This window comes from Apiotrichum porosum (assembly GCF_003942205.1).
Source record: "Apiotrichum porosum strain DSM 27194 chromosome Unknown scaffold_7, whole genome shotgun sequence".
NCBI lineage: Eukaryota > Fungi > Basidiomycota > Tremellomycetes > Trichosporonales > Trichosporonaceae > Apiotrichum > Apiotrichum porosum.
Window position 1 is genome coordinate 1,221,530 of NW_021167114.1, and position 12,173 is coordinate 1,233,702.

Consider the following 12,173-nt stretch of genomic DNA (forward strand, 5'->3'; position numbering starts at 1 on the left):
TTCGCCTTCCTCGCCCCCTCCCTCACCCTATCTTACAGTAATCGGCCCGGTGACAGAACAGAAAATCACAAGCGCTGGGCAAGATGGCGTATCCGGGTGCAGGAGCCCTCGGGAGTTGAGGGCGACATCCGTTTGGTGTGTAGCAGACAGAGGTACAGAGGTACAGAGGACGAGGAGGGAGAGTTAGTACCTCGGAGCATTGTCGGCCCGTTCCAGCCGTTCCCTCCCCCCACATGTCGCCCGTGTATGAGTGTTCAAGGCCTTGAAACAACGAGGCGTGCTGTCTTGCAGTGGTACAGAGGTAGTATCCCCGCGGTAGACAAACAATGACCACTCTTGTGCTATGCATAAACTCTGTGTGGTGAATCGGTGGTGGAGGCCACTGCACCCATTGCCGCCACGCGCCGGCCACGCGCATCCCACGTGTTCATGTATTTGCTCCCGTTGACCTCCACCCGCGCCGTTCCACCCACGCACAGTGTGTTTCTAAATTTCTGCTGAATGGCAGGCCGCCTGGATAATCCCATAAACAACCCCCACCACCCACCACCACCACACTCCTTGCAGCCATGGCAAGCACGCCCATCACGGGCTCCTCGCTCATCAAGGCACTCAAGGGTGCCGCAGACCCACCAACAAAGGGTGGGCCCTCCAAGGTTGAGCTCGCCACAGCAGCCTGGAACGACGTCGACCTCGTCGTCCCACGCAAGGCAGATGTGGTGCGCGACTGGATCGTCGAAGCGTGGACAAGGGCCAAGGCAGGTGCCAACAACCCCATCCTCGACCCACACTACCACAACCTCCTCGTCGCCGTCACCCCGTCGTGCGCATCCCCTCCCGTCGCTCCTCTCACCCTCCTTGCAACTTACATTACCTCGACTGCGGCATCTCCTCCAACCCTCAACGAGGGCCTGGGTCTCGCAGCGGCCGCCTCGTTTCCTCTCCTGTTTGGCGGCGAGGTGAACAAGGCCGATGCCTGGGCAGAGGTCTGGGGCAAGCTCGTTGCTGTTCTTGCTGCGTCACCGTCGACCTCGCTGGCAAACGCCCTGTCCCCTGCAGCAACGCTGGTTTGCAACTCGCTCACCGAGACGCTTCCTTCGTCGCAAAACTCAAAGAAGATTGCCCAGTCCCTCCACTCCTCCCTTCCAGCGTATGCGGCCACTCTTGCTTCCCACCCGAGCTTGCGGGATACGTTCGAGCCATTGACTGGGCCCCTCTTCTTCCCCATCCAGACTCTGCAGACCATCGAGCCCCTCAAGGCCCTCCTGGGTCCTCTCACACCGGCCTCGCCCACAGCCGACTTTGCCCCAGCTCTGGAGCTCGTCCCACACCTGTTTGACGCGTTTGTCGCCGCGACCAAGCAGCACCGCTACACCCTGTACGGCCGTTCCGCCAACGAGCGTACTCCCATCGACGTTGTCGTGGCCGACAAGACCCGTGCTGCGGTGATTCCGGCTCTTGCTGCATGCCTCGAACTGGCCAACAGCCTCGAGGACGCCGCCCTTGCCCGTCCATCATCGTCTGCTGGCGTTCCCCCTCTGGTCGAGGCCATTTGGGGCGCTCACCTTCGTCTCTGGGACACCCTCCTCACTTGGGGCGGTTACCTCGAGACGGACGAGCGCGCAGGTACGCTTCTCGCCGCCGAGGCGCGCCGTGCGGCGTCTGCGCTGTCCGCATACGGTGCCTCTGATGTCAACGCCACAGACGAGGGCCTCGCCGGTCGTATCCTCCGCACCCTCGATGCCCTCGAGCGTCTTGACCACGACCACGCGGCCATCGGCACCGACGTTGTTGGCTGGTGTCTCGCTTCCCCCGCCCGCACCCATGCCGCCGCCCGTGCTCTCCTCTCGTCCCTCCTCCGCTTCCACCAGCTCACCCACTCGCTGGGCAACTTTTTCGATGCCCTCGCGGATGCTGCCCAGGGCCTCTTTGACGCCAGCTTGCCCGCCGATGCCCTTGCGGCAGTGTACACGCTCGTTGCTGCCGGACCTCTGTCTGACAAGAAGTTCCGCGACGAACTTGCTGCCGCCGTGCGCTCTACCAACCTCGGCGGTAGGCGAAGTGCTCAGTGGGCTGGTCTGCTCGACGACATTGCTCTTCGCGTGCGTACTGCCCTGGCCGGCAAGCGCAAGCGCGAGGATGCCCCTGCTCGTCTTGTTGCGGTGCTCTCCCGCTTGACCAAGGTTGTGCTGGACGCTGGTGCTCGTGCCAAGGAGGGCGGCGAGGAAGTCGAGGGCGCTATCGGTGCTGCTGCCCGTGCCTTCGAGGACGAGGATGAAGAGCAGGACGAAGACGACAGTAAGAAGAAGAAGAAGCGCAAGTCCGACGCCGTCAACGTTTCTGCCGACCTCGTGGCTGCCGCACGCCTGCGCGTCGCCCGTTCCGCTCGCTTGATCCTCCGCAACGACGGTGTTGCCGTCCCCGTTGTGGCTGGCACCGCCGAGCTCCGTCTCGAGGCGTTCCACTATGTCTCTACCCACCTCGCCCTCACGGCTCACGCCGAGGACTCTGACGCCACTGAGCGTGCCACTGCTGTGGACGCTATCCTTTCGGTGTTGGACGGCAGTGCCAAGAAGGCGTGGTCAGGCCGCGACGCGACAGTGACGGACAAGACTCTTGCTGCCGCCGCATGGACTCTGACTGCCGAGCGTGGCCTTGCTGTTCTCGACGCTACGGCCACCAGCGCCCAGCTTGATACTCTTGCAGGAACCATGATTGCTCGTGCCTCTACCGCCGACGAGGGTTACTCAGTCGCCGCGGCCGTTAAGCGTGTTTTCTCCAACGCCGAGACATGGGAGCTCGCCAACGTCCGCAATGCGCTGCTCAAGGCCCTCCCCGCCGCCAAGGCTGGCGCATTTGTTGTTCTTTCCGCTTGTCCCGCCGCATGGCTGTCAAAGCCTGCTCGTGTGGCCCTTCTTGAGGCCGCGTATGCAACCGACGCTGCTGCCGGCGAGGGTGACAACGAGACCCGCGCCGCTATCCGTACGTGGCTCACACGCCTTGCCGCGGCGGACGTCTACCCGGATGCCAAGCAGGTCAAGAAGCTCCTCAAGAGCGCCGAGGGTGTTGAGGCCTCGACTCTTGCTCTTGTAGGTGCCACGTACACCCACCTCGCACGCGTTCGTGGTGAGGCCCTGGTCTCCGTTCTCGACGACACCATCAAGGGCAAGCCGTTCAAGCACGCCGACACGCGCTCTGCCGCCGCGGCGCTCTTGCTCGATGCCCTGCCGACTCAGTCGGTCGACAAGTACGCCGACGACATCAAGCCCAAGCTCACGGCTCTCGACGAGGCCGCCAGGGGATACCTCGCTCCGCGGGTCGCCTCTGCTCTGGCCTCGGACGCTGTGGTCGCCGATGCGGACGTGTTTGCCGCCTACCGCTCGCTCACGCGCTTTTCCCGCTGGCTCAGTGGTGCAGCTGCCGAGGGCAACGACGAGACTGGCGCAAAGCTGCTCGCTGCCGTCCTCTCCGCCAGCGACAAGCAGGCCGCCGCGCCCCTCGCCGCCGTCTCGTTGGACATTCTTGCCGCCGTTTCTGGCTCGGCCGAGACGGTCCTCGCCGCGTTCCTCCTTCTCTCGGCGCGCTACGCGGGTGCCGCCGAGGCGCCCTTCCGTGCGTACGTCCGCACCCTCTCGGCGGACGAATACGCCACCATCCTCTCCGCAGTGGTCGCTCTCGCCACTACGTGCTCGGGACGCAAGCTTGTCGCTGCCCTGCACGCCATCCGCGTCCTTGTCTCCGCGCCTGTGGAGGGCAGTGGCCGCGCCCTCGCTACCCAGCTGCACGAGCTCCTTTCATCTCTCGACCGTGCCGTGCGTGTCGGCGACGTCGACATCATTGCCGAGGCGCTCCGCCTCATCGGCAGCTTGGTCGACGACCGTACGGGCCTCCTTCGCGCCGCGGACGCGGCCTTGATCCTCACCACGCTCACCGCCACTCTCACCCCGGACGCCTCTTCGCGCCCCGCGTCGTTCAACCCCGAACTCGTCGTGTTGGCCCTCACCCCTCTGCTCACGCTCTCCCGCCACCGCGCCGACCTCGTCCTCGCGCACCTCCCAGGAATCGTCGGCACGCTCTCGACCACCTTTGCGCTCCTGCAGCGCGCCCGCGCCCGTGCTGGCCGCAGCAAGGCAGCGGCACGCAGGCCGTTCTGGCTCGGCGTCGAGCCCGAGACCACCGCCGACGACCCGGCATCAGCGCACGCCGCTCTCCTGGCGCGTGTCTTTGTTTCGCTTGCCACCGCGCGCGTCGGTAGCAGCAGCAACACTGGCACGCTCGGCGACGGCGACGCCCCGCGTGCCCTTGCGGGACCGCTGGCCAAGCACGCCCCGGCCCTGCTGGTCGCGTACGCCCGCGCCGCCTCGGACGCGTGGTGTGGCCTGTCGCCCTCGGTCCGCCGTGAGCTCGAGCCGGGACTGTTCAGCCTCTGCGACGTGGTCACTGCGGGCGGCCGTGCCGACGGCCGCGGCCGCGAGGGTGAAGGTGTCGGAAGGCCGTTTGGCCTCGGCGACGCCGGCGACGCCGAGCACGAGGTCTGGGCCGACATGTGGCGCGCCTGGGGCAGGAAGAGGTACACAGGACAGGGATAGACGCGCGCGCGTGCGCACACACACGCACGTTTGGTATATATGTACAGGTACAGAATGCATGGTCACATTGCATGGGTACGGAAAGCGACGGGTCAGAGGCGATGTGGGAAATGAGAACGAGGGAAAAAGAAAAGAAAAGAATGGCGCCAGCGCCAGATGCGCGGGGCGGGGGGCTGCAGCCATCTAGCTCACAGGGGCTCCCTGTGGTAAGCCTGAGTGACTTGACTGGGCGAGTGTGGAAACTGGGCTGGTTGGAGTTGGTCAAACTGGATGACTAGTGGGCACCGCTAGGCCTGGCCGCAAGCAGAGTGGCGAGCATGTCCTGCTGCTGCTGTTGCTGCGGGTAACCACCGCCGCCGCCACCGCCGCCCTGGTAGCCCATGGGGGGCATGGGACGCTGCTGGCCATAACCAAACTGAGGTTGCTGGGGAGGGAGGAAGCCCTGCATGTTGGGCGGGTAGCCGGCTGGCGACTGGCCATTCATGCCACCGGGGGACACGCCCAGAGGTCCACCTTGAAGAGCCTGGGGGCTGGGGAGACTGCCAGGCGCTGGGCCACGGGGCATAGGCAGGTAGCCTGGGGGCGGCGCACCGCCACTCGGTCCAGCCTGCAGACCGCGGAGGAGGTCGTCGGGCGTGGGGCCGCGACCGTACATGCCCTGGGGCACACCTTGAGGTCCCATCTGCATGGGGTGCGGGGGCAGCATGCCCATGTTGGGAGGACCCATAAGACCACCAGGACCCATGGGTGGCCTGCCACCTTGGTTGAGGAGCTGGAGCAGGTCGGGAGGGGCCATCTGGCCGCGCGACTCGACCTGAGGAGGGCGGTCGTAGAATCCGCGTGGCGGCTCGCCGCTCATGGGGGAACGTGCGTACTGTGGGCCGGGGCCGTAGAACTGGCGCGGGTCGGCGCCAGGAGGAGGAGAAGCGAAGTGGGGAGGCATCATGGGGTGGCCGTGATCGGGGCTCTGCTCGTGGCGCTGTTGTTGCTCGTGACGGTGGATCGGCGCGTTCATGTACTCGGGGCTCTGGATGGAATGAGCGTCGCTGGGCGATGGGTACTGCGGTGACACGGGGCCCATGCCAGGGGGTGGACCCGGGTAGTTGTGGTATTGCTGCTGCTGCTGCTGAATCTGCTGCTGCTGCTGGTGTTGCTGCTGCTGGCGGGCGTTGATGTCTGCCGACTCGGCACGAGGACCGGGGCTAGCACCTTTGGTGGAGAGCAGACCCATAAGCTTGGCCATGTGGTCGTCGACGCGAGGGCCGGCCAGGTCCTGCTGGGCTTGGCGGGCCATACCAGGAGGGGGTCCGCCGTGTCCTTGGGGCACGCCAGCGCCGGGCGATGGCTGTTGCGAGTGCGACACGGGGAGCTGCAGCTCGGGTGTGCGGGCGATGGAGCGCTCCGGGAGGTGCTGGGGAGGCGCCATCTGCTGTGGCATCTGCTGAGGAGGAGCCATCTGTTGCTGCTGCTGCTGCTGCTGGGGAGGAGGAAGGGCTCCGCCCGCAGGTCCAGGTGCGCCGGGCGCTGGCTGTCCAAAGAAACGCTGGAAACGGCTCTGGAACGCGTTCGTCTCTTCCCGCTCCACCTTGACTTCCCTGGAAGCGATCGCGTCGTCCTCGTCGTCATCAACAGCCTTGTGTTTGAAGTAGTTGGCCACATTAACCTCGCGAGGCTTCTGCGGCCCAGCAGCTGCTGGTGCAGGCTGGGCGCCGCCAAAGAACGAGACCAGGGGCTTGTCGCCTGCCCGCCAGTTGTCAGACGGCGATGTACCGGCTGCGCGAGCCTTCATTGCACGCTTGTGCGCTGCGATCATGTCCTCGCCAGGGATGAACTGGATGAGGTTGTCCACGCCGGCAGCCGAGCCGCCTGCGCCACCGCTCGCGCTCGCAATAGCTGGGTCTTCAAGGGCAGTGTCTGCGGTGTCGTTCATCCACGCAGGCTCGGACGAGTCGTCCTCGAACCGGCCGTACCCAGGTCCGCGGCGCGATGCCTCGCCGTTGCGCATGTGTGGAGGGCGGTCAGACGCTGGAGAATCGAGTCAGTTCTAAACGACACACATTACCCACCTCCACGACGCCAATCGCCGTCGTCTCGCCTCCTGTCGCCACGGTCGTTGCGGTCGTTACGGTCTCCGCGATCACCACGATCACCACGGTCGCCGCGGTCACGGTCACGGTCACGACCCTGTCCGCCGCCCTGGCCCTTCTGGAGCTCATCGCCGCCTAGACGCATGCCACGCTCTCCTGGGCGGACGGCAAACTTGCCCATAGGGCCACCAAAGTTGGGAGCTCCCCTCTGTTCTGCGATCGCCGGGTCTTCGGGCTGTCGGCGTAACCTGTAATCTGTTAGCTGCTTCGTAGGGACGGTGGAAGGGTTGATCCCAGCGCATCGACCATGCGGCGCGCCTGGATGGGCGCAAAACTCACCCAATGTTGCGCGTAGGACCACGCGACAGACCACGTCCGCCGCCGATACCGCCTCCAAACCCGAACCCTTCACCGAAACCGGGGCCTGCACGACGGCCGCCGATCGAAGCGATGGCGGGGTCGTCGTGCTGCTGGTTGCCCTGCTGCTTGACCGGGTTACCAAACCACGATTCAAGAGGCGGGAACCCAGCCGGGACGACACTGCGGCCCGACAGCGTGAGGAGCTCCTCGCGCGAGTACATGACCAACGGGCCGCGTGGTTGACGGATGGGGGTAGCGTGTTTGGTAGGGTTGACAGAGGCGATGGCAGGGTCATCGAGCGAGTGGTCGATTGCGTCCTCGTCATCGTCGTCGTCGCCTCGATATGTTGCTGAACTGGACACGATGCCTAAGATGGCGTTCATTTCCGGGTCTGCGTCCAGTGCACTGTTCGTCATGTCGGGTGACAAGGGGGAAAAGTGGTTGAACTGGTTGGGTGAGGTTGCCAAGGCCTGGGGCGAGGCTGCAGAGGGTGGAGCACAGCGCACACCAGAGCAAAGGATGCGGACGAAGGCGGAGGAGACGGGGGCGGAAGGTTCACCATAAAATGTTATAAAGGAGGTTGGCGAGTCAAAAGAGTGTGAGAGTGGGATGCGAGACGAACAAAAGGTAGAGACGACGGTCAGCAAAACGAAGAAACACGACAAGGGAGACTGGGCGACGCACTTGGCCCCATTGTGCCGGCGCCTTCCTTGTAGTGTCGCGGCAGGGTGGCGAGTGTTTGACGGGGGGTAGGACGGCTGGATACGGGAGTTGGAATGCGGTGTGTGCGAGGTGGTGCACGTCGTGTCTGTGTGTGTGATGGGAGTGACGAGGAGGGGGGCAAGGGGAACGGTGATGATGGGGGAGAATGGAAAGAGCGATGGAGAGAGAGAGATCGAACAGTGGACCACCCACTCGTTGGCGCTGGCCGCCCACAACGAGCGAGACACGCCAACCGGTCTCGCGTGTCGACAGTTTGATCCCGTCGCATGGGCACGTGACCGTGGCTCGCGCGCTCGCAATAGATTGCCAGCACGCTCTCCAAATGTAATTCCAGTCGCGTCGCATGCAACCGACGACGCTAACTGGCACACAAAAAGCAACAATGGCGGCAAGCCTGTGATAGATACATGCAGTGGTCTAGTGAAAATAAATACGAGGTCGTCCCTCTGCGGCCAGCGCATGTGTTTAGCTAACTGTTTAATACTGCCTACCGCCACCAGCACCGCCTTGCCACTGCTGCTGCGAGTAACCACCACCACCACCACCACCACTCTCCTGCCTGCGTACAGGCTGCGAGTAGAACTGGTCCATGCTGCCTTGGCTGCCGTTTCGTGGCCGGGGCGCATGCTGGTCCAGCAAGTTGACGCTGCCTTGGCTGTTGTTGCGCGACCGCTGGGGCATGCTGCCATACTGCTCGAGCATGTTGACACTGCCCTGGCTGTTGTTACGGGGCCGACCACCTCCACCACCTCCAACAGCGGGCTGGCCGTACTGATCCAGAAGACTACCCTGGCTTCCGTTCCGCGGACGGCCGTACATTTGCTGGTTCTCGTATCCTTGCGGCTCGGCAGTGTACTGCGGCGCGCTGCCACTGTAGGCACTGGGACCCACACGGCTGGCGCTAGGCGGGTATGGCACACCGGCGTTCTGACGCTCCCATGGGTCAAGGAGGGGCCCATCCTCGCTCAGACGAACAGCGCTGTTGTTGTACGAGCCCATGACGCCCTGCGGAGCTGGGTCGGCAAGCAGCTCGTCGGTGGACCGGTTGAAGCCCTTGTTGAACGAAGGCTGGCTTGACATGGCATACACAGAAGGTGCCGCATTCGTCGCCGAGTCCAGGTCGAGCGTGGTAGCAATCGAGCGCGCGTCCCAGTCGACAGCACGTTCCTCGACGGGGCCGTCGCGTGCAGGGTCGTACTCGAGGTTTTCTTCGCGAACGGCCCTGATCTCCACACCGTCGTGCTGGTGCTTGCCGGCGAACCAAGGGTAGGCAGAGAGGACCTCGCGGGCCAGAGCCTCCTGGGACTTGTGCACCATGATCTTGTAGAGCTTGTCCTGCAGAAGAGCCGGGTGGAGGAAGCTCTTCTCAATGTCGGCGAGCTTGCCCTTCTTGTCCAACAGGTCCATGCTGGGGCTGCGGGAGGCCTGCACCTCCTCCGGTGTCGGCTGGTAGTAGGTGAACTTCCTCTCAATCGTGTTGGCCATGTAGACCTTGAACACGGCGAGAATAAGGACTGGGGGCGCAGCGGCGACAGCGTCGAGCCAGTGGTCGCGGATAAGACCAGTGGTGAGGACCATGAGGAGCTGCATGAGCAGGACACCCCAGAGAAGACGGTTGCAGTAGACGTTCCACATGCGGCCACCGCTCTCGGCGCGGGACACGTAGACGTAGAGCAGCTGGTACTTGTAGACCACAAGCGAGAACCAGAACACCAGCGTCGCGCCAATGGTGACAAGGGGACCGATAGGCGCGTACACCAGTCCAACGGCTGCGATGAACAAGATGTTGACAGAGACGACGTGGTAATCAAAGTAGGGTGGCTTGGTCAGGTCGCGAATGTCGCGCGGGGTGTACGAGAACATGACTCGACGAAGCGACACCAAGGCGAGCTTGAGCAGCTGGATGAGGTCGAAGATGACGAGGAAACCACGAAGAGGCAGCCAGGTCAGCCAGTAGGTGCTCTGGTTGATATAAGAACTGCTGAACACTGAAGCAAAGGAGTCAGAATGGCGTCTCATTGTTACCGTTTCCTTCCACTTACGCTCTGGGATGTCCTCGAACGACTTGAGAATTTCGAGGGCAGACTTTTTGCCGACCAGCTTGATGATACCGGTGATAATGTTGTAGAGCGCACCCATGAGTGTGAAGAGGATGAGGTACCACACAAGCATGAAGAAGAAGTAGCGGGCGGTGGTGGCACGGTCGAGACGACTGCGGGTGACTGCACCTTGGTACTTGCAGATACGGCGGATAAGAGCCGGCAAAAACAGACTAAACAGAGTCGAGAGGATGGGGCCGAGGGCACCAGTCACGAGGGCAAACTGAAGGTGTTAGAACGAGAACAGACACTCGTGTTGTAGGACTCACCGACCACTTGCTTGCTGCGAGCCAGTCGCCGAGCCAGGTCCAGATTGCGGCGAACGAACTGAGCGCAGAGAGGAACGAGACGAGAGCCAGAGGCACAACGTTGACGATGAAGAGGCCACCCAAAAGGAAGAAACCAAACGAGCGGGCCGAGGCAAGCTCCACGGGCTCCTTTCTGAGATTGTCCCAAATAATGTCGTGGGGCATGGGGGCGAGCTGCAGTTGTGCGCCGCCAAGCTCCTTGGCCTTGCCTGCATGCGTGCGTGCAATGCGGTGCGCCTCGGCAATGGTCCTAAAGGTCACAAAGCCATAGTTTTCGCCCTCGACGCGAGGCGGGCGGGCGCCACCCTTACGCGCCTTGCGCTCCTTTTTCAACAGCGAGTTGATGACGGAGCGACGCTCTTCAACGTTGTCGTGCAGAAACTTGATCTGCTTGGCGTAGTAGTCGATGGCGTCGACTTTCTTGCCACCGCAGCACATGACGCCTCCCTTGCGGAGGGTAGGACGCTTGCTTGCCATCTGGCCACCCTTCAGGTACTTTACGAGGCAGTGCTCCAGGTCCTTGACAGCGTCGTTGTGGTCGTCGACGAGTTTGGGAAAGTCGCCGATACGACGGCCCGCTGTCGACGACTCGATCTGGGCCGCAATCTTGATGCCGTCGACCTTGAGCTGCCCGAGCAGGTGAACAAGGCCCTCGTCGCTGCGGTATTCCTTGGGCACATTGGTGACCATGATGGTGCGGGAGTAGACCTTGGTCTGGTAGGCAGGTGACAAGAACCACTTGTGACGGAGGAGGACCATTACGCGCCAGTTGTACCACACAAAGCCCATGACGGTAAAAGTGACAATGTACGACGCCGCAACGGCACACCAGTTGCTGATGCTGCCCAACGTGGTGTCGGCCTTGACGTTTTGAATGGTGACGACGGAGAGATCAGTCATGGTCGAGGTGGTGCTCTTGGCGTTGTACACGCCGAACATGATCATCAACACTGCACACCAGACTGAGATAACAGCAAAGATCTTGAGGAGCATACGAAGCATGCGAAGAAAGGCAGTGGCGTCCAGTCCAATGTTGGCGATCATCTGCTGCTCTTTGAGGTGAAGAACGGGGCTGAGCCACGCAAAGAAGCCAGACGGCAGGGACGGTGGTGGTGGATCATAGTCTTGGTCGGCACCGGTCACGCCGTACTTGACCTTGGGTGCGTACACCTTTGTCTGGCGGGGTCGGAAGAAGGAAAAGGCAAGGAGGGTCACAACCTGGGCAAGAGAGCATGAGCGACGTGTAACAATAAGAAGACCGTGTGCACCACATACTGATAAGCCGATACTGAGGCCTGCCTGTGTCAAGACACCCTTTGAGTTTGCCGTTCCACGACTGTTGAGGAACGACTGAATGGTCGTGTCCGTGACGTTTTCCGCCATGGCTGTTGTTGTGCACTTGTGTGCGGGTGGGGAGAGGTGGTGTTGTCAAGGGAGAGGAGTGTGTTTTGTCGTGTGCGCGTCGCAGCGTCGTCTATGCTGTGTGGGCAGCTGCGGATGGACGAGTGTAACGCGGAGAGGGCGGTGCGGCGATCACGGAGACCAGCTCGGTGTGAACAAGAGAGAGAGTGAGAGAGAGTGTGTGTGTGTGTGACAAAGAGACAATTGGATGGTCTAGAGATAGCGAGCCAGTCGAGTGCGTACAATGTGTGCGTGCGAGCGGGGTGTGACGGCGCTAATTGTATAGGTTGTGAGGGGGGGGGGGGGGGGGGGGGGGAGGGGGGAACCGGTCTGTGCGTGTGCGCGGGGTTTTGGGTGGGTGGGTGTGTAGGGCAACTGTAAATAGACGACGCAGAAACAAGAGGCTGTCGAACGAGCTCAACGGGATGTGGTCCAGCTCTTGATGAGACCCCTGTCGTCACGACACTGAGACTTTGTCTGTGCAGCAGCTGCACTGGCTGCGGGTTGTTGCGAACGGACCGGCGTCGCGGGGGGTGTCGTCTGGCTGATAGCGATGGACGAGCCTCACAGGTAATGTTGCCACCCGGTGAGAGTGTGTACGGACGG

The 12,173-nt window shown here is 62.7% G+C and overlaps 2 protein-coding genes across 2 annotated transcripts; one reads left to right on the forward strand and one right to left on the reverse strand.

The window, feature by feature from the left end:
* Window positions 1-569: 569 nt before the first annotated feature.
* Window positions 570-4,589, forward strand: EHS24_008762 (uncharacterized protein; the record flags this gene model as incomplete). Its single annotated transcript, XM_028624064.1, has 1 exon — window positions 570-4,589. One exon carries the CDS (start codon window positions 570-572, stop codon window positions 4,587-4,589), a length of 4,020 nt encoding a protein of 1,339 aa, XP_028476038.1.
* A 274-nt stretch (window positions 4,590-4,863) lies between these two features.
* Window positions 4,864-11,549, reverse strand: EHS24_008763 (uncharacterized protein; the record flags this gene model as incomplete). Its single annotated transcript, XM_028624065.1, has 7 exons — window positions 4,864-6,614; window positions 6,656-6,924; window positions 7,016-7,517; window positions 8,251-9,747; window positions 9,802-10,081; window positions 10,128-11,384; window positions 11,442-11,549. 7 exons carry the CDS (start codon window positions 11,547-11,549, stop codon window positions 4,864-4,866), a joined length of 5,664 nt encoding a protein of 1,887 aa, XP_028476039.1.
* Between the last annotated feature and the right edge of the window lie 624 nt (window positions 11,550-12,173).